The 25,745-nt window shown below is 57.6% G+C and overlaps 1 protein-coding gene across 2 annotated transcripts; it reads left to right on the forward strand.

Moving 5' to 3' along the window:
- The first annotated feature begins 8,005 nt into the window (after positions 1-8,005).
- Positions 8,006-25,438, forward strand: PLCD1 (phospholipase C delta 1). 2 transcript variants are annotated; one of them, XM_070391607.1, is made up of 15 exons: positions 8,006-8,133; positions 16,410-16,574; positions 19,920-20,148; positions 21,329-21,458; positions 21,550-21,781; positions 22,293-22,494; positions 22,652-22,796; positions 22,874-23,023; positions 23,117-23,275; positions 23,511-23,670; positions 23,865-23,981; positions 24,329-24,507; positions 24,597-24,729; positions 24,806-24,955; positions 25,099-25,438. In XM_070391607.1, the coding sequence occupies exons 1-15, from the start codon at positions 8,100-8,102 to the stop codon at positions 25,182-25,184; spliced, it is 2,271 nt and encodes a 756-aa protein (XP_070247708.1). In that variant the 5' UTR covers positions 8,006-8,099; the 3' UTR covers positions 25,185-25,438. The 2 variants fall into 2 exon arrangements, with proteins under 2 accessions (XP_070247708.1, XP_070247706.1); XM_070391605.1 differs by lacking the exon at positions 8,006-8,133 and adding an exon at positions 12,629-12,754.
- The last annotated feature ends 307 nt before the right edge of the window (positions 25,439-25,745 follow it).

Below are 25,745 nucleotides of genomic sequence, written 5' to 3' on the forward strand. Positions count from 1 at the left end.
AGGGCAAGGGGGGAGCTCTGGGATTGGATAAAAAGTAAAATAGACACATGCTTCTTTTACATATGATAGTTAACAGTCAACACGATAACAGTAACAATGAGGGAACTTGTGGTTTCGCCCTGGTGCATTGCTTGTGCCCTGAGGGAAGGTACAAGTTACCCTGACATTCCCAAGGTATGTTATCGGAGATGCAAAAAGACAACAGGCTCAGCTAAGATCAAAGCTGATCTTTGTCAGGGAAGATACCGGCCTAGGACATGACTACCCACTATAAACTGCTTTTTAATTTTAAAAGTTTTAATTTCAGACCATCCTTTGTGGTTACTTTAGGTCTCTGAGCTTGCAAGGCCACCACACAGACCTTCCCTGAGTTAGGTGAGCATGTGGCCCCTTTTCATCCACAAAATGCATCATGCTGGGTAAAAAACAACCACATTCCAACAGGCTATGCTACAGAATGATTCCATTTATATAACGTGGAAAATGCAAACAGAAAATAGGCCAGTGGTTGTCAGGTGCTGGTGGTGAGAATTAGAGTGAGCTCCAAAGGAGCATGAGGGAATTTCTTGGGGGTGATGAAATCTTCTGTCTTGACTGGTAGTGGTTACAAAACTATGGATTTGTCAAACCTCATGGACCACAAACCTCCAGCTGCCAGCCCTTCCGAGTTTTCTTCCTTCCTCTCTATCTGTACCCTCTCTAAAGGGTACATTTTACTGTATATAAATTCTATTTCAATTTTTTTTTTAATATATTTTATTGATTTTCCACAGAGAGGAAGGGAGAGAGATAGAGAGTTAGAAACATCGATGAGAGAGAAACATCGATCAGCTGCCTCCTGCACATCCCCTACTGGGGACGTGCCTGCAACCCAGGTACATGCCCTTGACCGGAATCGAACCTGGGACCTTTCAGTCCGCAGGCCGACGCTCTATCCACTGAGCCAAACCGGTTTCGGCTATTTCAATTTTTTAAGTGAAAAGAAAAAATAAGGATGAGTAAGCCAGGAGAGAAGGAAAAAGGACAGTCCCTGCAGAAGGTCCCCATTGCGCAAAAGTTGGGAGAGAACACCGCACACGGGGGGACATAAGAGAAGTTCAGGAGTGGAGCCGATGAGAGATGGACCTAAAAGGTAGAATGGACCAGACTTGCTGATGGATATTGGGAGTGAGAGAGAAGAGGGGTCAGGAATGACTCCCTCATATCCTGTATGTACGACCAGGTGGATACCTGTATGAGCTGTTCAATGAAATGTTCAGGAAGAGGGCTGCTCCTGTCCAGGGCAGCAGTTTGACATCACATGGACCGTCGTCATTGGCACAGCGTGGCTTCTGCTCACGGGCGATACAACTAGCCGCTTTTACTCCCGGGGTGAGTCTGTGTGCCTCGCAGCCTGAAACCCACTTCCTGAGATGAGCCCAGGATGTTTGCCCACAGACCTGGCCCACTTCCGCTTCTCTTGGTTGGGAGTACCTCCCTCGTGGGTCCTTTCCAGTATTTTGTCCTCAGAGCTGGCAATCTAGGGCCCCTGCTGATTATGTACCTGAGAGAGGCCCCTGCTCTGGCTTTCCTTCAGTCGCATCCTTCTCTACGGAGTGAGGAGACCACTAGGCCAAGGTAACTTGCCCCCAAATTATTCGCCTAAACGTCCTGAGCCATTGACAGGGCCTGTGCAGGCCTCTTTAAGTCCTTCCTCCCATGGCTCACTGGTGTTTGCACTAAGGGTAGCTTTGGTGGGAGGTGGAGGAAGCTTGGGTAAGTGGGCTGGTTGTCCAAGTGTCTACACCAGCGGTTCTCAACCTGTGGTCACGAACAATGAAAATACATCCTGCATATCAGATATTTACATGACGATTCATAACAGTAGCAAAATTAGTTATGAAGTAGCAACGAAAATAAGTTTATGGTTGGGGGTCACCACAACATGAGGAACTGTATTAAAGGGTCACGGCATCAGGAAGGTTGAGAACCACTGGTCTACACGCATGCAAGGTCCCCAGTGGTGCACAAGGGAGATGTGTGTGACAGGAGACCTGGAACAGTCTGGGGGCCTCCGTCGCTCTGATCTTAGGAGTAGGCCAACTCAAACCAAGCGGTCTTCTTAGTGAGGAGCAGTTCTTCTTATGGAGGCTCCCTGGCCCCCTTCCTGTCCTTGGGAAGGGCAGGCCAATGGATACTTGCCATCACTTTTGGCCTCTCCATCCTGCCTCAACAGCCTCAGAGTAGGTCACAGGGAATCTGGGACCGCCTGGGAGGTCTCCCCCTTTTCCGATCCCTCCCACCCACTGGCTTCAGTCCCCTCTGCTCTGTCCAGGCTGATGTCTCTAGCAACCTTTCAATTCCTCCAATGCCCATGGCCACTCCTCTGTCTTCCTCTTCCTCCACCTTTCAGCACAGTACTCCCTCTTAAAGACACACTCTCTTCCCTTGCTTTCCCCTTTCCTCTATGCTTCCCCCATCTCCTCTCTTCTCCCTCTTCTCCTGGTATCTCTCAGCCCAATAAGCTGGATTCATCCCTGATTCCACTGTGCCGAGCATTCAATTTGTTTGCTCTCTGACCAACCAAATAAATGAATGGTTCAATCCAGGCACAGTAACAAGGGCAGGGGCCACCTTTGCACCACTTGGCAGCCCTCCCCTGGGAGGGATTCAGCAGCACAAAGGGAGTTTCCTGAGCTGCCTTCTTTACTTTCTAACCTGTGCTGCCCACCAGAATTTTTCTCTGTTTATCTCTGGGTTCCCACACACATTGCTTGGCCTTTTTAAATTGTTTTACTTTTAAGATTCAAAAGTTATATGTCATCATGGTAAAAAAAAAAATAGCACATAAAGAATAAAAGTAAGTGTCCTCTTCTCAAACTCTTTCCCTGGATGAGTTCTGCATCCTTCCAGCTATTTTTCCTGCCTGTGCAAATATCAGTATCTATAGTTTTAAAAAAATTTATTGAAAAGCACAAATGACATCATATTGTACATTACACACACACACACACACACAGCCATTTGCTTTCTTTCACTTATGTCCTACATCAACTCACAGAAAACTGTTTGTTTTTTAAACAGATGCAAGAGAACCTGATGTATGGAATGTAGGTTATGTAACCAGGTCCCTGCTAATGAACTTTACCTTGTACAGTGTTTCTGTGCAGTGGTTCTCAACCTTCCTAATGCTGCGACCCTTTAATACAGCTCTTCATGTTGTGGTGACCCCCAACCATAAAATTATTTTCGTTGCTACTTCATAACTGTAATTTTGCTACTGTTATGAATCGTAATGTAAATATCTGATATGCAGGATGTATTTTCATTGTTCGCGACCCACAGGTTGAGAACCACTGGATAGAGATACTATCATATTTCTATATAATATCATATCTCTATCTATATATATAAAAGCCAAGCTACCGGAACGACCGGTTGTTATGACTCGCACTGCAGCAGCCAACCGGCCCGATCGGTGCCTTGATCGGCACCCCCCCAACCGACCGTGGCCCCTTCCCCCCCCAGCCCAGCCCATTGGGGTGGGCAGCTGGACCCCACCCAGGCACGAATTCGTGCACTGGGCCTCTAGTATTATATAATATTCTAGAATTAGAATTGCTTTGCCAAGGGTATTCACGTTTAAATATTTGAAATATTGCCAAATTGCCCTCCGGGAAGATGATCCCAGAGAGGACTCAGCGAGCATTTTGTGAGGGCGGATGGACATTGAAAACATACTTCGAACCATCATATCCTGAATTTTATCCCACCTCACAACTCCCTCCAAAACTCTAGACTTGTACTTGAACTTGACACCTAGCCTTGAGTGTTTGAAGGCCCCTCAAACCTAAGGTGTCCAAAACAGAGCGCCTGCTCCTCCTTGGCCTTCACCATTTCAGTTACTGGAACTCTTACGCCTCCCTCTGAGGTCTGAGCCGCCACCCACTCTCACCTGAATCGCTGCAAGTGCCTCCTCCTGGGGCTCCCTGCTTCAGCCCTGTCCCTCCATGATACTTCTCCTTCCAGAAGCCAAAGTGATTCCTTTAAAACAAGTCAGCCGTGTCCCTCCACAGCTCGAAACCTTCCAAGTGCTCCCCATTTTCCCCGAAGTACAAGTAGACGCCCTTGGAAGGCCCGACAGGACCTGGACCCCACCACCTTTCTGTCCTCCCCCAGGATCCACCTTCCTCCTCTCTCTGCTCCAGCCACAGGGTCTCCTTGCCCGTCCTCCAACCACCACACCCTCCTGCGTCAGGGTCTTGGCACTGCCCTGACTCCTCTACCACAGAGGTCTCCGAATGGCCCACTCTCTCGCCTCCTTCAAGTCTTTGCTCAAATGGCACTTTCCCCAGAAGACACAGCCAGGCCAACCCATTTAAATTTTAACCCACTCCCATTCTTGAATTCCCTTACTCCTTAAATTGTCCGTATACCTAATGTACTAAACAATTTACTTCTTTTGTTTCTTACAGCGTCTCTTCTTTGCATTGGAACATAAGCTCCATGAGGCGGGTTTTGGGCATATTTTTTTTACTGATGATTCCCACGCCTCTAGACCAGTGCTTGGTACAGAGTAGGTGCTCAATAAATATTTGTTGACTAAATTAAAGAACAGAATAGTTTTGAAACTGGAGTTTCAGTTCTTCTTCAGTTTGCTCATTCCTTAAGCGTGCCTCCTCCCTCAAGGCTGGGCCTCCTCCCTCAGATGAGGGTCTGAGGGCCACGCCCCTGTCTGTTCCCTGAATCCGGCACTGGACTCTGCCTGTGGAGTGGGGCAGGGTGGGAGTGAGTGTGGGACTTAGTCCACAGTGAAATAAACATCGCAGTCACACCCCCGGCTGGTGTGGCTCAGTTGGTTGGAGCATCATCCTGTACACTGAAGGGTTGTGGGTTCAATTCCCAGTCAGGGCACATACCTAGGTTGCAGGTTTGATCCCTGGTCGGGGTACATATGGGAGACAACTGATCAATGATTCTGGCTCACATTGATGTCTCTCTCTCTCTCTCTCTTTCTTCCCTTCTCTCTAAAATCAATAAGCATGTCCTCAGGTGAGGATTGAAAAAAATCAGTTAAATTCACAAATGAATATGCAATAAAATCTCACAAATATAATTATAGAAAAGTAACCCCAAATTGTCCCATACTGACCTGGGATTACCCACAGGCCCAGACACCTTGTGGTCTGGTGTGGCATCCTATCCTTGCACGGTCAGTAGTCTCTTCCTGACTTGATCTGAGCCCTCACTTCCCCACAGCTACTCCCTTGGGAGAGGCAGCCTTCACTTTTCCTCCCGAAGCACCCGGACTTGGGTCCGGAACCCTCTGGAGGGAGCTCAGACGGGGTGTTCCAGCCTTCGCAAGCATCGGGCACACTCTTGGGCCAAGAGCCGCGGGATCAGTAGCAGAGGCCAGGAAGAGGACAGCTGTGGGAAGTGGGGATTCCCATACATGTCTGTCCAGCAGGCATTTATTCATACCAGGACTCAACGTCTGTTACTTTAGCTGATTCCGACCTCAGAGCTACAAGATGTGATGGGACTTGCTCAGGGTCTCAGAGCAGGAAACAGCAGAGCCAAGGTTTAAACAGCCCCTCACCCCCCATGCCCTGGGTCAGGGGCCCCAAAGACAAGGAGGGGGCAGAATAAACCTCACCCACCTCACCAGCTTGTTTCTGGGGGAGGCGTTGGGCAGGGCCAGCCCTGAGAACCCCGGGAGCCTGACCATCCTGAAAGTTGGCATTCGAAAGTGGTGGAGGGGCCAAGGGAAGTGACTTGAGGTAGTCACTGGCCCAAACACTAGGTTTCAACTGTCCCCAGTCATCCCAGAAGCCTCCTCCCCCCAAACCCACCTTCACACACACCCTGAAGAGAGGATGGGCAGCTGGGGAGGTGGTGAGAGGCCTGAAACTCTGCCATTAGGCAACTAGTTTTTGGGCAGGCATGACCTCTCTGTGCACCCGGCTGAGCCTGCTGAGTCACCGGGATCTCAGGGCATCTTGGAGAGGTAGCTGAGAGCTGGGATTTGAGGGGGGGTGGTGCGGGGAGGGGGAGTCATTTAGGCACTTGGCAAGTTTAGGCAGAGGGAGCAGAATCCAGCAACTTTGTGGTTGGGTACAAAGCCTCTTGCTGGGCCCTCTAGTGACTAGTCCCTCCACGCACATAGGTACAGGCATAACCACCTCACAGGCTTTACTCAGCAGACACAAGCAGAGTGCCTCCTGGCCTGTAGGAGAGAAAGGGGCGGAGGGACAGGAGAGGTGAGGAGGGTGCTGGAGTGTGGGCTGACCCCTCAGAGCAGCAGCAGGGTGTGGCCCGGCCCGCTCCTAGCAGAACCTGGTTGCATGTGCCAACTCTGAGTCAGCCACGCCCATCCTGCCCAACCACCCTGGCCAGGGAGGGGCTTCAGCTCCTCTGTCTGGGCCTGAGGCCAAAAGAGGGCCTATGTGAGGGGGGTGGGGGGTGTGCAAAGGAAGAAGGAGCCCGGCTGCAGCCCTCACCAGGGGCATCTGGGGCAAAGGGAGGGGCGACAGTCCCAGATCATGCCCTGGTTTGGGCTTGAGGCTCAGAACTGGGAGGTGATGTGAAAAAATAGGAATGATGCTGCAGATGAAGCCAAGTCAACCGCTGGTGTCAGAATTTCATTGGGTCTTTGCCTGGGAAGAGGAGCGGGGCTTGAGGAAGCCTGATTTGCTGAATAGAGGGACTTGCTCCTGCCCCCCACCCCCACCCCCAGACAGAGGTGCCTCAAGGAGGCCCCCAGAGGCAGGAGGCCCCCAGAGGGCAGGCCTAGAAGGGTGCGTCTTGTCTTAGGTGGGAGGGGAGAGGAGAGGTGAGCGCAGAGAAAGGACCCCCCCCCCCCCCATCATCCCCACCCCCAGGCCAGGCTCCAAAGTGAGGCCCGAGCAGAAGGGAAACCCAGGAGGGCGCTGCCAGGGCTGCCAGGGCTGGGGTGGAGGACAGGACCGCCACAGTGAATGCCAGGTGAAGGGCTTGAGGGAGGTCTGCGGAGGGAGGGGCTCTCCAAAGTCCTGAAGTCCTGACCCATTCCCAACCCTCAGAACCAGGAGACGAGGCCACCCAGGCTGGCTGTGCTGGGAAGGGCTTTCCAGAAGGGGCCCAACTGGCTCTGCCCAGGAGGCCCACGAGGGCCGCACCCCTCATCCTGGGAGGCCCTCTGGGGGCTCTCCCAAGGGTCCCTCCTAAAGGAGGGTGGGCGGGGGTTCTCTAAATACCCTGTAAAGAGGGTGTCTGGGTTCAGGAACTGAAGGTGGGACCACATAGGGACCCCTTGTCCGGACAGCCTCTGGGGGGGGGGGGGCATCCCAAGAATGGAGCCTGGGAAGACCACCCGACCCGGCTCCACACCTGTCAGCCACTCTGCTGCACAGACTGCCAGCAGTTTGGGGGGGGGGGGGGAGAGGGGGTCTCAAAGGTGAGCTCCTTGCACTCCCTTGCTGTGAGCTTCCCGCCCCGCCCCCACAGCCCCCACCAAAGGCGCTCCTGGGGTTCACGCTTCCCAGCTGGCGGGAGGGGACCCTCCTCCGGACAAGGCCCGGGCGTCCTCTCTGAGGATCTCGGGACCCGGGCACCCGTTTTGCGGGGGGGAGAGCAGACCTGCGGGGCGCGGCGGCTGGACGCCTGGGCGCGGACAGGACGCTGCCCTTCCCGAGGGTGACGCCAGGCTCCTGGGAGCATCGCCCCGAGCCCCGGGAGGCGCCCGCGGGCAGGGCGTGGGGCCGGGCCGCCCTCGGTAATGACAGGGCCGGCCGCCGGGGGTGGCAGCGGCGGAGGAAGCGGGAGGGCGCTGGCTATTTCTGGCCGGGGCGCGTCCACCCGCCGGGGGCCAGGGCTCGGCGGGCTCCCCAGCCCCGACCTCGGCCCGCCCTCCCGGCCCCCGGGACGGGGCGGGGAGAAACCCGGGTTGGTGGACCGGAGGGGCGGGGGCACGGGCTGGCGGGGGCGGGGCGGTGTCCCGGGCCCACCTCCGGCCTCCTCCCACCGCAGTCCCCGCGAGTCTCCTCCGCGCTCGGCTCGGACCCGAGGCCGCCGGCGGCGTGTGCCCCGCAGCGCCCCGCTCCCGCCGCGCTGCCCCCTCCCCGCGGCGCCGCGCGTCGGGCATGGACTCGGGCCGGGACTTCCTGACCCTGCACGGTGAGTGCGTGGCCGGCGCGCTGGGGAGTCCCTGCGAGGGTCCGCCCCGCAGCCAGCCGTCCCGGCTCCGGGCGGAGGACCCCGGGGTCCCCCGTCCACCCTCCGCCCCGCCCTGGCCCGCCCCGCGGCCCTCCGGTCCATCGGGAAAATCTCGGCCCAGGACTTAGGGTGGGACTGCCAGGCTCGCCCCTGGGCGTTCCCAGCTCAGCCCCCCAGCTCTAACCCGGGGGTAGGGGGTAGGGGTGCGGGTCTGAAGACTTTCCCCGGGTCCCCTCGGCCTGGGGACTCCCCCTCCTCCTGGTCCAGCGCGCACGGAGGGGCCGAGGAGGGAAGGAACCAGCATCCACGAATAACCGAGTTCTCCCCGCCCCGTCCCGGCGCCCGGCGTGCCTGGATTGCTTCAGGCCGCGTGGGTGTGGCAGGTGGGGGGGATGGGGGGATGGGGGGGGGGTGGGGCGAGGTGTGCAAGGTTGGCCGAGGTCCGGCCGTGCCGCCGTAACTGCCCGGCGCAGAACTCAGTCCGCGATGCCCAGGCCGGGGGGTGGGGGTGGGGGCAGCAGCCTTATTCCTCCATCTGCGCATCCTCCTGGCTGGACCGGGCCAAGCCTCAGCTGGAAATGCCTGCGCCTCCACCCTTTGTCCAGCCGAACTGTCTCCTCCGACCCGAACGGAGCCTGAGCCCTAACGCGGCTCCTGGCCCTAACGCGGTCCCTCCTGGAGGGAGAGCAGCCGCGGGCTCCCGACCCCAGGACCTGGAGGCCTGATGGCTGGACGGGACCCCCAACCTGGACCTGGCATGTTTTTGCTCCAGCCTGGGGGCTCGCCTGCACTTGGGGAGCTTACCCTCTTTTCCCCACCCCCTACCCCACTGTCAGCTCAGCAAGCCCCGCTCCTCTCACACCAATCACTGCTCAACCATACCTCCTTCAGTCTCCTAGAACCCTTAGGGTGAGAGACTTCGTGTCCACTACCTTCTAAACCAGGCCTGGAGATTACAGGTGGGAAAGAGCAAGGCAGCGCCCCCAGCTGGCCCACTCGGAGGTGCTCTTATCTGCCAGTCCCGGTCTGTCTCCTTTCCCAGTTGGCCAGACCTGTTCCCCGTGGCCCAGAGCTGTTACCCTCATACCAGTAGCCCGGGCTCCTCGAGGCAACCTCGTGTCATGGGATCCCCACTCCTTCCAGTGCTCCCTCTTCTCTCCTCAGGCCAGAGGTGCCTCAATGCTCCTGCCAGCCTGGCAGGAAGGGAGACTGGTGGCTCAGAGGACCACACTGGGGACCTCTGCTTTCTCTCTCATCATCCCTGAGCTAGTCTAGCGCTGTCTGCCCTGCACACTACCACCTCTCACACGCCTGCCTCCCACTCAGACCACCTAAATGCCCTCGGTCGCCTCTGGCACGGCTGCGGCCTCAGCCCATGTCGGCATGGGCTCCACCTCAGGCATCTATGCCTTTGTCCGGTCTCTCTCCCCTGGCACCCCGGTGTCTCCCCTGGAGAGGAGGCTGCCTGGAGGCTCAGCCAGGGCCTCTCAGTCCTGTGGCATGGGGTTGGCGCCCTGGCCCATCCTGTTTGAGACCTGCCTCCCTGGGTATGACATGTTCCTTCTGTCCTCCTCACCCACAGAGGCAGTGTAGTAGACCCGCATGAATTCTGGGCAAACTACTTGGCTTTTTAATCAAGACAAATCCCTCGATTTAATTGTGCCTCATCTGTAAAATGGGGATAAGAATACTACCTACCTCATAGGGTTGCTGTGAGGATTGAATGAAGTGATACCTATAAGGCAGTGGTTCTCAACCTTCCTAATGCCGCGACCTTTAATACAGTTCCTCATGTTGTGGTGACCCCAACCATAAAATTATTTTCGTTGCTACTTCATAACTGGAATTTTGCTACTGTTATGAATCGTCATGTAAATATCTGATATGCAGGATGTATTTTCATTGTTACAAATTGAACATCATTAAAGCATAGTGATTAATCACAAAAACAATATGTAATTATATATGTGTTTTCCGATGGTCTTAGGCGACCCCTGTGAAAGGGTCGTTCGACCCCCAAAGGGGTCGCGATCCACAGGTTGAGAACCGCTGCTATAAGGGAATTAGAACAGTGTCTGGGACCCAGCCTGTGCCATGTTCCAGCAGGAGGCCCATCCCCCAAGTGACCATGCCCTGTGAGTTGCTGCCTCATTCTTTGGAAGATAAGGTTACACCATAAGGCAATCCCTAGCCAGAAAAAAATGACTAGAACTGGATTCAAGAATCAGGGGCTCCTTCCCAAGTCTGAAGCCCTCTGACTGAAGTTCCAGGCCCCCATCTCCGCCTAACTCACTTCCTCTGCTCTCTCCATGCTGGCCAGGATTGCACTGGCTTCTCGAGCAGGTTCCCAGGTGTGCCCAAAAGGACATAACCTTCCAGGGCCCTGTCCTCACTGAACACATCTACCTCCACTAACTTTTCCTACACCGAATCCCTCGCGCCCCAACTGTGAGAACTGGCATTTGTAAAAGTAGAAGCAGGTGCCCTGGCCGGGTGGCTCAGTGGGGGTTCGATCCCTGGTGGGGATGTGTACGAGAGGCAACAGGTCGATGTCTCTCTCTCTTTTCCTCTCTCCCTCCATTTTTCTCTCTCTAAAATCAATAAAAACATATCCTTGGGTTAGGATTAAAATTTTTAAAAAGGGGAAGGCAGGCTATATAGGAAGACCCTGGCTCCGTCTTGGCCTCCGGAGACCTGGGCTCTAGTCCTAGCTTTGCCTTATATTGTGACCCTGGGCAAATCCATTTGCCTCTCTGGGCCTGTTTTCTCACCCACAGGATCACAATACCCATTTCACAGAAGTGAAGATAAAAGCACTAATGAGCATGGGAGCTTCTAGGTTGGCTAAAAAGCCACTATCCCCAAGAGATAATGATTCCAGAACCATCATAGCAAGTTGGGGTGGCCAACCCCCTACCCACCTCAATTACGATTCAAAGTGCTATTCCTGGGGTTCCAGGCCCACACTACACAGACACACACTGATCCACCCTGATCAGTAACTTTTTGTGTGCCATAGGCTACTTTGGCAGTTGGTGAAGCCTGCAGGCCCTTCTCAGGATCTTGTTTTTAAATGTACAATAAAATACATAATTCAATGGGGGGGGGGGGATGAGGACACATTTGTAATACCTTAACTAATAAAGAATTTTAAAAAATACATAATTCAAAAGGAGCAAATTATATTGAGATGTGATTCTGTCGTTGGTCCTCCAGTTAACAACCCGTGCATGCTTTCTCTCAAACAGAGGTTCCCCTTCCACTCTGCTCCCCGCCCCTCTCCAAAATGAGTGACAACTTGTCTGTGCCCTTTTTGCAGCTCATCTACACTAACCCGCTCTCATGACTTACTCTCCGTGGGGTGACTTTATGCAAGTCACCTGGCGCTTCATTTTATCGTTGCTGTGCTTGTCTGTGCAACTCACTGGCTCTGCCAGTGACTCACTGCCAGTGCTGGGGACGGAGCTGAAGTGAAGCGAACCATTCAGAGGCGGGGAGCAAGAGAGGAGTGAGTCAGGCCTGCAGGGTGGTGTCCTGACCTTGGCACACAGTAGGGACTCAATAAATAACTCCTGGGTGAATGACCGAGAAGCTGTCCCTTGATGAAAGGTGCCACTGTTCGCCTGCACACTGGCAGCGCAGTGTATACAGTGGCGGTCGTCCTCGTGCATTTATCAAAGTCAGCCTGCGTTAATGGACTCATTGAAGATCAGCTTTTTTTTTTTTTTTTTTCCTTCAAGAATTCCATTCGCTTTCCGACCCTTGGAGATTACCCACTCAGGTGGGGAAACAGAAGGAAACAGGCCTGCCTGGGGTTCACAAGTGAGGCCACGGCCAGCTGAGTCACAATGAATTCGCTGAGTAATTTTGGTAAAACATTTGGCTGGCGAGGTGGTCTGGCACAGCCTCCATCCCGTTCACAGCCTCCTCCGGGAGACCCCAGCTGGTGTTGGCAAGCCAGGCTCAGGCTCCACCCCCGGTCGGACCCCGCCCCTCGGCGGAACACCGCCTTTCCAGTGAGGACCCTCCCGGGGTTCGCTCCCATCCTGGGCCCTGACCCCGCCTCGGGCCAGCTTCCTGGGTATATAGCTCTGCCTCCACATCGCCTCCCCCCCCACCCCCTGCCCAGGCCCGGCTCCTCCCCGTCCCCACCTCTTTGGCTATGGCGGTGCCCTCGATCCGCTTTCTGGCCTCTGGTTTTCGTCACTTCTCCGCTTTCTCCTCCGGGGCGCCCGGCTCCCTGGGTTCTAGCTCCTCCTCTGCCCGCCCGGATTCCGCTCTCGCCCCGCCTCCAGGGGCTATCGGCCCCGCCCCTTTCGGCCCAGATTTCCCTCTCGCCCCGCCTCTAGGCCGGAGGCCCCGCCCCTCCAACCAGGCTTTAGCCCCGCCCCCTCCTAGTCTCCGCCCCCTGCTCCCGCCTCCTTAGGCGTCCGGAGACTTGTGCATTGTCCCGGGCCAGGCTCGGCGGCGGCAGGGCCACTGCGGCGCATCATGCAGTTCCTGCGGGGCCGGAGCCACTCCAGAGAGCTCTACCTGCAGGAGCAGAGCCTCAAGGTGGCGGCGCTCAATGGGCAGAGGCTGGGTAAGGGTCGCAGGGGACACCGACGTCTGTGGAGACTGGGATGGCAGCTGGGGCAGGAGGCGGACTAGATGTTCCTTTGATTGGACCTGTTTAGTATTCCTGTGAGTGTGTGACCTATTTGGGGGCCGTGTTTGCAGGGGTGGCATGTGGGGTGAGTCCTGGGGGCATTGGTTACCCCTCCTCCTGACACCCCCCAGCTCCTCCAAGCCTCCCTGCTCCTTGTCACCCCTCCCTCCCTCCCTCCCTGTTTATAGATTTATGAGGCACCACTGGGTATGTGGCCTGGTGCGGAGCTGGTGTGACTGTGTCATCCTGTGAGATGATCTGCAGGAGTGTGTGGTCTGATGTGGTGCTGTGTGCGCTATGGGTGACCGATGTGACAGGGGGTGATCCAGGCGACTGAGAGCTTCTATTACTTTGCGTTATGATGTGGGTTTTGTGGGTTTTCTGACACTGCTACTTGTGCCAGTGTACCCCTGCGTGGTGGCTGCACCTGGTAATGTTTCCTATCATGGACCCGTGGGCAGGCTCTTGAGTCCTGACTCTACCATGTAACTTCCATGAGCCTCAATTTCCTCATCTGTGAAATGGGACTAGTGATAGTGCCTCCCTCATAGGGTTGTTAGGGAGGTTAAATACATGCGCTAAGAGCAGTATCTTATTCGAATACTAGCCATTATTATGGTGGATGCTGTTATTATCATGATGATGATGATAAGGCACTGTATGTGGTGTGGCTGTGTGTGACTCCGTGGAACAATGTACATCACTGTGTGACCTGACCTCAGTATTGCTATGTATTATTATGAGTCCCAAGCCCAGTTTGTCTCCATTATGCACCCCCCTAGGTACATGGTCAGGACTCCTGGCACCCCCCCACCCCCGCCCCCAGCCTCCTATTAGTGCCTACAGCACCCTCTCCTGGGCACCTCGTGGTGTGCAGCGGGCCTGGGCAGGTTAGTGAGGCTGCAAGGTCAACCCGGGGCCCCTGAGCTCAGAGGCCTCTCCCCCCACCCCCACAGGAGAAGGCAGTAGAGCTAAGTGAACGGGGCTGGGTGAGGCGTGCCCATACTTTCTGGGTGGTGGGGCGGGCAGCCCAGGAGCCTCGGAAACAAAAGGGCCTCCGTGAGGCTCAGAGGTGGAGGTGCCTGCCTAGGTTTCCCAGCGGCCGAGAGGGCAGTGTTATCAACTCGGACCTTGGGACGGAGGTCTGTGTTCGGAAGTCATGTCGGCAGCCAGGGGGCTTATCTCTGTCCGACTGCAGACAGGGCCACAGCCTGGCTCCGGGACAGGATGAACATGTCATCTCCTCACGGTGTTTTCCAGAGCTGGAGGGTGGGGTTCACCTCCTCCTTCCCCACCCCCTCCCCCACAGTCCCACCCGTGCGGTGGGCAGGGGCTGGTCCTACTGTGTGCCCAGCTTGGGGGGTGGGTGCGGACTGTGGGATCCCCCGCAGGGGCTGAGGTGCCTCTTCTGGCAGCCTGGGGGCTCCCCTCCCCTTCCTCTGGCTGTGAGCTCCACAGACCCCACCAGCAGTTTAGGACATCCTGCCGGATGGAGCCCCCTTCTCCACTGGGCTTCCCCTGGGGCCGAAGGGGAACTGCTCCCACCAAGGAGAGGGGTCTCCTGGGGTGGAGAGACTTGGGACAAAGGTGGGGGAAGGTCACATCAGAAGATCACCTCTGAGAAGGCTCAGAGGCGCCTCCTCCAACACTGCACTCGCTCAGTGCTGATGGGGACCAGAGGCACAGATTGGGAAGGGAGTTGCCCAAAGCGATAGGGAGGCGGGTGTTAGCCCTGGACTTTGTCCCCCCTGGAGGCAGGAGCCTGGCAAGGGGAAAAGAGGATGTGGTGACGGAGGCTTACGTCCAGAAAGTTCTGTGGGTCCTGTGGGTGTGTGGGCCTGGCTAGGGAGTGGGGAGGCCAGGACAAAGTGGGAGAGGCTGTGAGGGGCTGGGAATCTGGGCTCAGAAAAGAAAAGCCTACAGGCCTAGGCACAGGCCCCACAGACTGGACCCACCTGGTCCCTGCTGGAGCAGAGGATAAAGACGGCTATGGTCACACAATTTTAATATTGGTGACAGCCATGAGGCGAAATGGCCAATTGACTCTGAACAGAGCTGGCTGCTGGACTGCATGTGGCTAGGGTGATATATACAGATATAGATATATAGATGTAGAAACAGAGGTATAGACACAGATATAGGTTGATACATACTGATACAGATCTATAGATACAGATATAGATACAGATATAAGTTGATACATACAGATACAGATGTATAGATACAGATATAGATACAGATACAGGTTGATTCATACAGATACAGATCTATAGATACAGATATAGACACAGATATAGGTTGATACATACAGATACAGATCTATAGATACAGATACAGGTTGATACATACAGATACAGATCTATAGATACAGATATAGGGTGATATGTCCAAGCACAGCTATAGATGTACCTCACTCTATGTTATAATGATAGGTTATTAGGGTTGGGGGTCTCTCCTTGATCACACTTGGTACAGGGTCTGCTGGGGGTGAGGGCTCCTGGGGAGCCGGGCATAGTATCCCTTTGGTGCCTCTTGTTTGGGCCTGGTGGGACAAAGGGCATCATAGCTTTGGGAGCCCATGCCTCAGGCCAGCCTGGGTCTCTGAGAGCAGCAAGAGGGTGCCAAGCAGCCAGGGCTCTGGTCCTCGCTGTGGGACTGGGGCTGGCCCCAGCCTCTGAAAGGACTGCACTGGGACTTAAGGCTGCTGTACCAGGAGGTGTCCTGGACCCAGGATATTCAGTGATGGGGCGGCCATGGAGGGACAGGGGCATCTCTCTCTTCTGGGACAAGGATCAAGACCCACTCAAGTAGGTCCAAGTCAGGGGTGGCGATCGTGGTGAGGGTGGCAGAGATGGGCACAAGGGCCCCAGAGTAACTACAATGTTGACATTAAGAACTAGAACGGCTTTACCTCCGGACCTTCCCAGAATCGTACAGCATCTCATTTAACCACAGCCCTTCCCTTTGAGGGGGCTGCTATTTCTATCCTCAGTTTACAGACGGGACAGCAGAGGCTGTCTTTCAGAGCCAGGCTACTTCCTGGGGGGTCTGGTTCCCCAGGCACCAGGAGTCCTTAGATTAGCTGCCCTCCCTTTGTCCATTCAGCTGTGGGTGGCAGGTCAGTGTATGAAGCGTGGCCTTGAGTGGGTAGGCATCCAAGGTTTACATGCCCTCAGCTGGCTCAGCGATGACTTTGTGTGAGGCAGGGCAGGTTGGAGCTTGGCTGAAGGAGGGAGATGTGAACAGAGAGATGGGGACGAGGCTGGGGAGAAGCGAGCTCCTAGAGCAGTGATGGCGAACCTCTGAATTCATTTTTTTGGTTGATTTTTCTTTGTTAAATGACATTTAAATATGTAAAATAAATATCAAAAATATAAATCTTTGTTTTACTATGGTTGCAAATATCAAAAAATTTCTATATGTGACACGGCACCAGAGTTAAGTTCGGGTTTTTCAAAATGCTGACACGCCGAGCTCCAAAGATTCGCCATCACTGTCCTAGAGGGTCTGGAGGTGGGCGTGGCCAGCGTGGGGTCTGGGACAGCAGGGACACTGGAGGAGGTGGCATCTTACGAGCTCTGCCCCCTAGGCCTACAGAATGACGAGGACCTACAGGCGCTGCTGAAGGGCACCCAGCTCCTGAAGGTGAAGTCCAACTCATGGCGGCGAGAACGCTTCTACAAGCTGCAGGAAGACTGCAAGACCATCTGGCAGGAGTCCCGCAAGGTCATGCGGAGCCCGGAGTCCCAGCTGTGTGAGTGCCCCGGGGCTGTGGGGGAGGAGGCAGAGTGTGCCACCCATGCTTGGATGGATGGGGACACTGGTGCTGGCTGGGGATGGAGGTCCATCATGGACCAGGACCACAGATAGGGACAGTGAGTCCCAGCCCGGTGGGGTGTAGGCCAGGCATGCAATCAGGACCAGATAGGGGGACACTGCAGCTAGCCAGAGTCCGGGGGGGGGGGGGGGGATGGGGGGAGGCAGTTAAAATTGAGCTCTGGGCTGGGCTGGGCTGGAGCGCGCAGGACTCAGGACTGCAGATGGAGATGCTAAAGGCTTCTGGGGGTGAGGGGCACGTAACCATGACCACAGGTGGGGAAAGCAGGTTCAGAGAAGGGAGGGAGCTGGGCAGTGCTGTGTGAACGCATAGGTATCCGCCCAGGCCCTCGTGGGGAGCAGGGAAGTTGGGCGGACTAGACTCCAGGTGTGGTGACGCCAAAACCAGCCCAAAGTTGGGGCAGGTAAAGCCCGGTCAGGACGAGAGGTGGGGCCCTTCCCTAGGACTGGGGCCACAGCAGGGAGATGGGGCAGAGCGGGGCTAGGACACAAAGAGAGAGGCCTCAGCAGGGTAGCTCCCTCGAGGGCAGGGGTCCGAGGGCTTTCCAGAAGCTTCAGAAATGGCCCAGGAACCCAAGGCTCAGGCCTGCAGATGGAGAGTGTCCCCTACCAGGCCTGAGGGGGAAACTCTGATGACGGCTTAACACAGACTGCCCCCAAGGCTTTGTCGAATGCGAGGTCTACGCTGTTGCACCTCTACTTGGTGGGAAAACCGCAGGCCAAGGCTGTCTGTCACGGCTGCCACTAGCCACCTGTGGTCACTGAGCACTGAAACGTGGCTAGTGTGACTGAGGAACAGGACTTTTAACGTGGTCGGATTTTAATGAATTTCTATTTAAATGACCACATGCGGTTGGTGGCTGCTCTATGGGCCAGTGCAGCTGGGTTTCTCACAGCCCAGACCTCAGGAAATCCCTCGCCCATTCGCCTCCCTTCGGCCGTTTGGGGACAGGCAGGGTCAGCACACTGGCAGGTCTGTAGGGAATGAGGTCAGACACAGTGACAGTCCCCAGGCAGGAGTAGGAGGGTCACAGGAGGAAGGGGTCAGCCCACAGAAGGGACCCCAGGAAGGGTCTGCCGGGCCCCAGGACACTGGGCAGAAACATAAGAAGGTATGGCCTGCTGACCTGTGGCCTAAGGGGCCAGAGGTGAGGCGGGACAGGAGCAGGGGCAGATGGGGGGAGCTGGGCTGGGGCCTTGGGGCTGTGGGCCAGGGCAGGGTCCGAGGGGATGGAGACTGAAGCGCTCTCAGAAAACCACCCTCAGCGCACGTCTGCCGCTCAGCACTGGAGTGACCCTGACCTTGCCTCTGGGGCACCAGCCCGGCTTCTTCACAGGCCTCTGCCCTGATATGGAGTTTCCTGCTACACGCTGGTGGGTGGCGCGCCGTGGGAACGGGGCATCTTACGCTCTGAGCCCTGGGGCTTCCTGGGAGCCCAGCAGCCAGTCCATATGAATGGTTCCCAGTGTGTGCCTCCCACCTGTGGGGCTGGGTGTGGGGGCGGCAGCGGAGTAGAGACTCAGGCTTTTCCAGACCTGCCCTGGGGGGGGGGTGAGACCCTCACACTGGGACGGCGATGAGCAGAGGGCAGGATAGACTTCCGGGCAGGAGACCCAGTGTGAGCAAGAAGCAGGGCAAGACTGAGGACGGGACGTGAGTGAGGGGGCGGCAGGAGTGACAGGTCCAGGGTCGGGCGTCGGGTGTGGTCAGGTGAGGACAGTGGCCCAAGAGGCTCCCCTCCATGTCAGAGCCTTGGGCTGTGCCTGCCTGTCGGCTGCTTCCCTGCTCTGGGGGTGAGACTGTTGTCCTCAGCGGTACTCTATCCTCAGGGAAACGGAGGCCAGGTGAGGGAGGAGTGGTTCCCCTCCCCCCCCCAGTTCTCTCTGCCTCTGCTCCCTGATCCCTAAGTCTCCCCATGATTCTGTCACCAATACCCCTCTCCCTCCCCCCAACACACACATCACCCCACTCTGGTTCCCAGGGGCAGACAGGCATTATCAGCAGTGGAGGCATCTGGACTTTCTCTCTGGAGCGGGTAGGGGTGCCGGCCCGGGAGCTCTAGGGCTTAGGCTTCCTGTTTGCACTCCAGCCTGGGTTGGGGGCAGCTGGTGTGGGGCCTGGCGGGGCACAGGAGGCTGTGGGCACAGGGATTAAGCAGGGATATCCCCTGAACCCTAGATGGCCCAGGGCTCACGTGTCCCACTTCCCAGAGCCTGCTGCCCGGGCTGGGCACATGGCACACACATGGGGCCTGCAGGTGGCTAGGAGACCCTGGGGCGCTCAGGGTGTGTGCGGGCACGGGGGTGGGGGCGGGGGGGGGGGGGGTTGAGGGGGAGTGGGGAGAACAAGCAGCTTTCAGCTAGAGCTGGTCTCGGACCCAGGACAGATGGATGTGGATGCTCAGGATGGGGGTGGGGCAGGCACAGAGCCTGGTGGGGCTGGCTCCCAGCCAGATCAGAAAGACTCATTGGGGGTTAGGGAGGGTAGGCAGGGCCTTGCTGCTCCCTGAAGCTTGGAAGGCTGGGCTCTGACAGCAGGGCCCTCTGCCCAGCTCCTAAGGGCAGAATGATGTAATCTCTCAGACCCCCCGTGGGCATGCTCCAGTCTGCCTCTTGGGATCCTGGAGGCAGAGCCTTCCTGCACCCTCATGGCCCAGGGGTTCCCTGAGCTCTGCACACATACAGACACCAATGGGGTAAGGTCTTCTTTACTCTCCGACACAGCACCTCTCCCTCTGTCTGTGCCCCCAGACCCCAAGGACAGGGCTGACCAAGGGTGGCTCGCATCTCCTGAATGGTCAGGAGTGGGTCCTAGAGGCTCACACGACTGTCTGAGGGGAGAACGGGTCCAAAGTCAGTCCGATCAGGAGGGTGTGTGGCCTCGTCTCGGTCACAGGCCCCAAGCTCCAGAATGGTCTGCTCTGCCCCAATCCTCTCCCAGGGCCCTGCTCCCTGCAGCACAGAAACAATGGGGTCCGGGGTCCAAGGCGCTGTCCCACCCTAAAGTCAGTCCCGCTCTTTGCGTTCACCCTGCCCACTACAGCTGTGTGTCTCACATGCCTTCTCCACCTCGATCTCTGCCTTCCTGCCTCCTTTCCCCGCCACTGGCGGTCCTCCTGCCGGCTCCTTTCTCTCTGGATCAATGCCTGAGCTCCAGCCCCGCCTCAGTCTCTAAACTGTGGCCCCTACCACTGTGGCCTCGACCATGTCAGGGGCAGGGGTTGGCCTCATGCTTCTCTCTGCCCCCACCCCCTTCTTACAGTCTCCATCGAGGACATCCAGGAGGTACGGATGGGACACCGCACGGAGGGCCTGGAGAAGTTCGCCCGGGACGTGCCCGAGAACCGCTGCTTCTCCATTGTCTTTAAAAACCAGCGAAACACACTAGACCTCATCGCCTCGTCACCAGCTGACGCCCAGCACTGGGTGCAGGGCCTGCGCAAGATCATCCATCACTCAGGCTCCATGGACCAGCAGCAGAAGCTGCAGCAGTATCCTTTGGGTGGCAGGGGACCAGGCCCAGCCTGGGGATTCTGGCTGTGGTTGTCCCCAGGTTAGCCTGGGTATGGAAGATGCCCAGCTCGGACCATCATACCAAAGTAGCACAGATTCGGTTAAACAGCAGAAATACCTTTTCTCACAGTTCTGCAGGTTGGAAGTCCGAGATCAGGGGGCCAGCATGGTGAGAGCTCTTCTCCTAGCATCTGGATGGATGCCTTCTTTCTCACGGTGTCCTCACACGGCAGAGAGAGGGAGAGAGAGCACGTTTTCTGGTGTCTCTTCTTATAAGACCCTAATTCCATCAAGAGGGCCCCACCTCATGACCTCATCTAAACCTCCCAAGGCCCCATCTCCAAATACCTATTGTGGGTTAGGGCTTCAATACACACATTTTGGGGCGGGGGGAGACATAATTCAGTCCCTAGAAGGGAAGCAGGGGAGGCATCTGGAGCTCTTTTTGGTCCACTCTGACCCAAGCACCAAAGAGCTATGCAGTCCCCCCCGCCCCCCCCACCCCCCCCCCCCGCCCATGTCCCCTCTTCCCCCCGCCTGTAACCAGCGTGGAGCTGGGAGGCTGAGGAGAGTCGTCTGCTTCAGTGGGAGACCTAGTCTCTGGCATTTAAATCACCTATTTCTCAAGGTCAAGGCTGAAGGGACAGAGGATAGAGGTCAGAGAGACGTGGGGGTTAAGTGCCCCATCATGACAACATGATCAGTGGCTTGAAATTTGCTGTTTCCTATAAAGTAAGCCCCAAGTGCTTTAGTCGAGTTGGCTAACGGTTATATATTGAAAACGAGAGGACAGACCTTGAAATATTAACAGGGTTATCCCTGAGGCTATGGGGGATTTGTTTATTTTTCTTTATTTTCTAAATTATCTACAATAAATCCTTTTATAGAAAGGAAATAAATATTTTTAAAATTGGAAAGGGTTCAAAGCCAGCTAATACGAAAAAGACCCCGTGCTAGGATGTAACATTTCCACTGAAGAGGCCACCAGGTCCTGCCCCTGGCATTCGGATTCCATTAAGTGGGGCCTGCAGGGAGCCATGTCTACAGTGGCCTCAGTCTGCCTGGGCTCAGGAGTCGATATCGGGCTTGAACCATGGCTCTGGCTGGGGCTCTGGGGGGTACGTGGGCTCCTGGGTTCTTTCCTTACTTCTTGCCCAGCTGGATTCACTCCTGCTTGCGAAAAGCTGACAAAAACAAGGATAACAAGATGAGCTTCAAGGAACTGCAGAACTTCCTGAAGGAGCTCAACATCCAGGTGGACGACAGCTACGCCCGGAAGATCTTCAGGGTGAGGCAGCAGGGAGCCCTGGCCGTCGGGTCCTTGGCCCTGGGCCAGGGCCAGCGCTGAGCCTGCCCACGGGCCTGTCCTGGCCTTGCAGGAATGTGACCGCTCCCAGACAGACTCCTTGGAGGACGAGGAGATTGAGGCCTTCTACAAGATGCTGACCCAGCGGAAGGAGATCGACCGCACCTTCGAGGAGGCTGCCGGCTCGGGGCAGACCCTGTCCGTGGACCAGTTAGTGACCTTCCTGCAGCACCAGCAGCGGGAGGAGGCGGCCGGGCCTGCCCTGGCCCTCTCCCTCATTGAGCGCTACGAGCCCAGCGAGACTGGTGAGGGCCACACCCGGCTGGGAGACCCCTGGGGACACTGCAGCCCCAAATAGGGAGCTGCAGGAACGGGGGTGCCTCAGGACCCGGCCGGTATTTGCCGGCCCATGAAAGCAGGCAGACGGCAGACAGGGCTCGAGCATCACTACCTGCCCCAGTTCCTCCTTCAGGGGGTTCTGAGGACCCCTCTCCCAGGAAAGAGGAGAGGAGACTGGGCAAGCAAACACTGTCCCTGCCTCCCTCTTGATGCCCATCCTGGGCCCACCTTTGAGACCCGGCCCTGTCCTGGGGGGCGGTGGAGGGGCTCCGGTGTCCGGCCCTGTCCTGGGGGGCGGTGGAGGGGCTCCGGTGTCCGGCCCTGTCCTGGAGGGGGCTCCGGGGCGCAGGCACAGGGCCGGAGGAGGCGAAGTCCTGTCCTCAAGGCCTCACAGCGTGGGGGACAGAACAGGAGAAGACAGGGCCCCGGAGGTGGCTGCGGGTGGAGGGCTCTGACGGGTCCCCGCCTCCCTCCCAGCCAAGGCGCAGCGGCAGATGACCAAGGACGGCTTCCTCATGTACCTGCTCTCGGCCGACGGCAGCGCCTTCAACCTGGCGCACCGGCGGGTCTACCAGGACATGGGCCAGCCGCTCAGCCACTACCTGGTGTCCTCCTCGCACAACACCTACCTGCTGGAAGACCAGCTCACCGGGCCCAGCAGCACCGAAGCCTACATCCGGTGCGGCATCCCGTGGAGGCCGGGGGCGGGACTCCGGCGGGGTGGGGCGGGGCTCCGGCGGGGTGGGGCGGGGCTCCGGCGGGGCGGGGGCGGGGCTCCGGCGGGGCGGGGGCGGGGCTCTGGCGGGGGCGGGGTCCTAGCGCCTCTCCCCCTACAGGGCGCTGTGCAAAGGCTGCCGCTGCCTGGAGCTGGACTGCTGGGACGGACCCAACCAGGAGCCCATCATCTACCACGGCTACACCTTCACCTCCAAGATCCTCTTCTGCGACGTGCTCAGGGCCATTCGGGACTACGCCTTCAAGGTGGCCACACCCCGGGGGGGGTGAGGAGGGGAAGGCTAGGGGTGGCCAACCCCTCCTAATCGGCCTTGGACCGCCAGGCGTCCCCCTACCCCGTCATCCTGTCCCTGGAGAACCACTGCAGCCTGGAGCAGCAGCGAGTATTGGCGCGACACCTGAGCACGACTCTGGGCTCCATGCTATTGGACCGGCCGCTGGAAGGGGTCACCACCAGCCTCCCATCCCCTGAGGTGCACAGTGGGCACGGGGGTGCCCAGAGAGGAGGGCAGGGGGACTGGCGGGGAGGCCAGCTGGGTCTTGACCGGCTGCCCCTCCATCCGTAGCAACTGAAGGGGAAGATCTTGCTGAAGGGAAAGAAGCTAGGGGGACTCCTGCCCCCCAGCGGGGAAGGTGGCCCTGAGGCCACTGTCGTGTCAGATGAGGACGAGGCAGCCGAGATGGAGGATGAGGCCGTGAGGAGCCGAGTGCAGCACAAGCCCAAGGTTGGAGGGGAAGCTGTGGGGGGAGGGCATCCCTGGGCCCTCCCCCATCCTCACCCCCCATCGCCGGGTGGGCTGGTTGCCTTGTCTCAATTCTCTGTGGCTGCCACTCAGACCCTCTGCCCCCTCTCTGTGTCTGTCTCCCTCTCTCTGTCTCTCTGTGTCTGGGTTTCTGGCTCTCTCAGTGTCCACCTGCCCCCACCTCTGAATCTAACCCGGGCCTCCCCGTGGCCCCCAGGAGGACAAGCTCAGGCTAGTGAAGGAGCTCTCTGACATGGTCATTTACTGTAAGAGCGTCCACTTCCGGGGCTTCTCCAGCCCTGGCAGCCCGGGGCAGGCTTTCTATGAGATGGCGTCCTTCTCTGAGAACCGCACCCTCCGGCTGCTCCAAGAGTCAGGTGAGCCCCCGCCCTGCACCCTGAGGGTGCTGCCCCTGTCTGACCATCCGGGCTGGGGCCAGGGCCAACCTGTCTCCCTCCCAACCCCTGCCCGTGAACAAAGTTAGCATTTCCTGCTGCTACCAGCAGAGCTGGTGGGAGGGACTCAGGCACACCTGAGGCCTCCCTGCCTGACCATCCCGTACCCCCCTCAGGAATCAGCCTTGTCCGCCACAACGTGAATCACCTGAGCAGGATCTACCCTGCTGGGTGGAGAACCGACTCCTCCAACTACAGCCCCGTGGAGATGTGGAATGGGGGCTGCCAGATCGGTATGCACTGGCTGGGGCCGGGAGGAGGCCTGGCTGAGGGCCAGGGACCAGGAGACCGTGGAGACGGAGGCAGGGCCAGATGCAGGAGTGTGTGGGCTCAGGAGCTGGTGACCTCAGTTGGGAACTGTCCCCCTCGTTAGCATCGTAGTTCTTTGAGTTTTAGCACCAGAAATGCAATGTGAGGTTGGTGCAGAGGGTCGGTTGGAGGGCAGGAGGCCTTGCAGCGATACTGGCCCCTGCTTCTGCCTCACCCTGTGTCTCCAAGGCCTCAGTGTACCCTGAGGAGGCTGGGCTCTAGGGCCCCTGAAGCCAACCCACAGCCCGTGACTGCTCTGTCCTACCTGTAGTGGCCTTGAACTTCCAGACACCTGGACCAGAGATGGATGTGTATCAGGGCCGCTTCCAGGACAACGGGGCCTGTGGGTACGTGCTGAAGCCTGCCTTCCTGCGAGACCCCAACTCCACCTTCAACCCGCGTAACCCGGCTCAGGGGCCCTGGTGGACTCGGAAGCGGCTCAACATCCGGGTATGGCCAGCCAGAGAAGGGCCAGGAGCCCACGCCCCCCGCCCCCTTCCCCCTCGGTACCATTCCTCATGCCCATCACCCTTCTGCAGGTCATCACAGGGCAGCAGCTGCCGAAAGTCAACAAGAGCAAGAATTCGATCGTGGACCCCAAGGTGACGGTGGAGGTCCACGGAGTGGGCCGGGACATGGCCAGCCGCCAGACCGCGGTGGTCACCAACAACGGTATGTGCCGAGGCGGGGCTGGGCCCGGCCACTGCAGCTGGTGTCCGAGCTGCTGACACGGCGCCTGTGCCCGCAGGTTTCAACCCATGGTGGGACACGGAGTTCGAGTTCGAGGTGGCGGTGCCTGAGCTGGCCCTCGTGCGCTTCGTGGTGGAGGACTACGACGCCTCCTCCAAGAACGACTTCATTGGCCAGAGCACCATCCCCCTGAACAGCCTCAAGCAGGGTGAGTGTTTGTCCAGGGGAGGGGAGGGCCAGGGCGGGGGCAGGGCCTGGCGTCTCTCGGGCGGGGGTGGCTGTCCCTGAAGCATCCTGCCCCAGTGATGGGAACTTTCCTGTGTGCTCCTTCCCACCCCCCTCACCTGCCAGGATACCGCCACGTCCACCTCTTATCCAAGAACGGAGACCAGCACCCATCTGCCACCCTCTTTGTGAAGGTGTCCCTGCGGGACTAGGCGTGGGAGCGGGCCAGGCCTCTGTCCACGGCCCAGGGCAGGGCGGGCGCGGCTGCTCCCAGCCTCACGTTCAGAGCCGGAGGCCCGCACCGCCTTCGGCTCTGACACACTGTCTGTGCTGCTGCCTCTCCCCGGTCCTAGGAGCTGGCCTGGGCCCTGGATCGGTCCTCACCTCCGTTAAGAACAACACTGCAGCCCTTTCCACCCTCTGGCCGGCCCTCGGTTGAGGGTTTTTATAAAAATCTTAAGACTAAGTTCTGTGGCCTCTTTACCTGCACGCCAGCAAATTCCTGTAAGTGTGTGCACGTGTGTGTGTGTGTGTGTGTGTGTGTGAGAGAGAGAGAGAGAGAGAGAGAGAGAGAGAGAGAGAGAGAGCGCGCCCTGGAACCCCAGCACCTCACTCTCCTCCTTCCCACACTCACACTGTACTGAGGGCGCTGTCTGTGCCGCTGGGCAGGAGGGACCAAGCAGAAAGAAACCCCTCGTGGAGGAGGGGACGGAGAGGCCACCCCTCCAGCCCCACAGGCCCCTTCCCCAGAGGCAGACCTGCTGAGCGACCCA

Source organism: Myotis yumanensis, unplaced genomic scaffold (assembly GCF_028538775.1).
Source record: "Myotis yumanensis isolate MYYU_CA2020_CCGP unplaced genomic scaffold, mMyoYum1.0.hap1 SCAF_14, whole genome shotgun sequence".
Classification (NCBI taxonomy): domain Eukaryota; kingdom Metazoa; phylum Chordata; class Mammalia; order Chiroptera; family Vespertilionidae; genus Myotis; species Myotis yumanensis.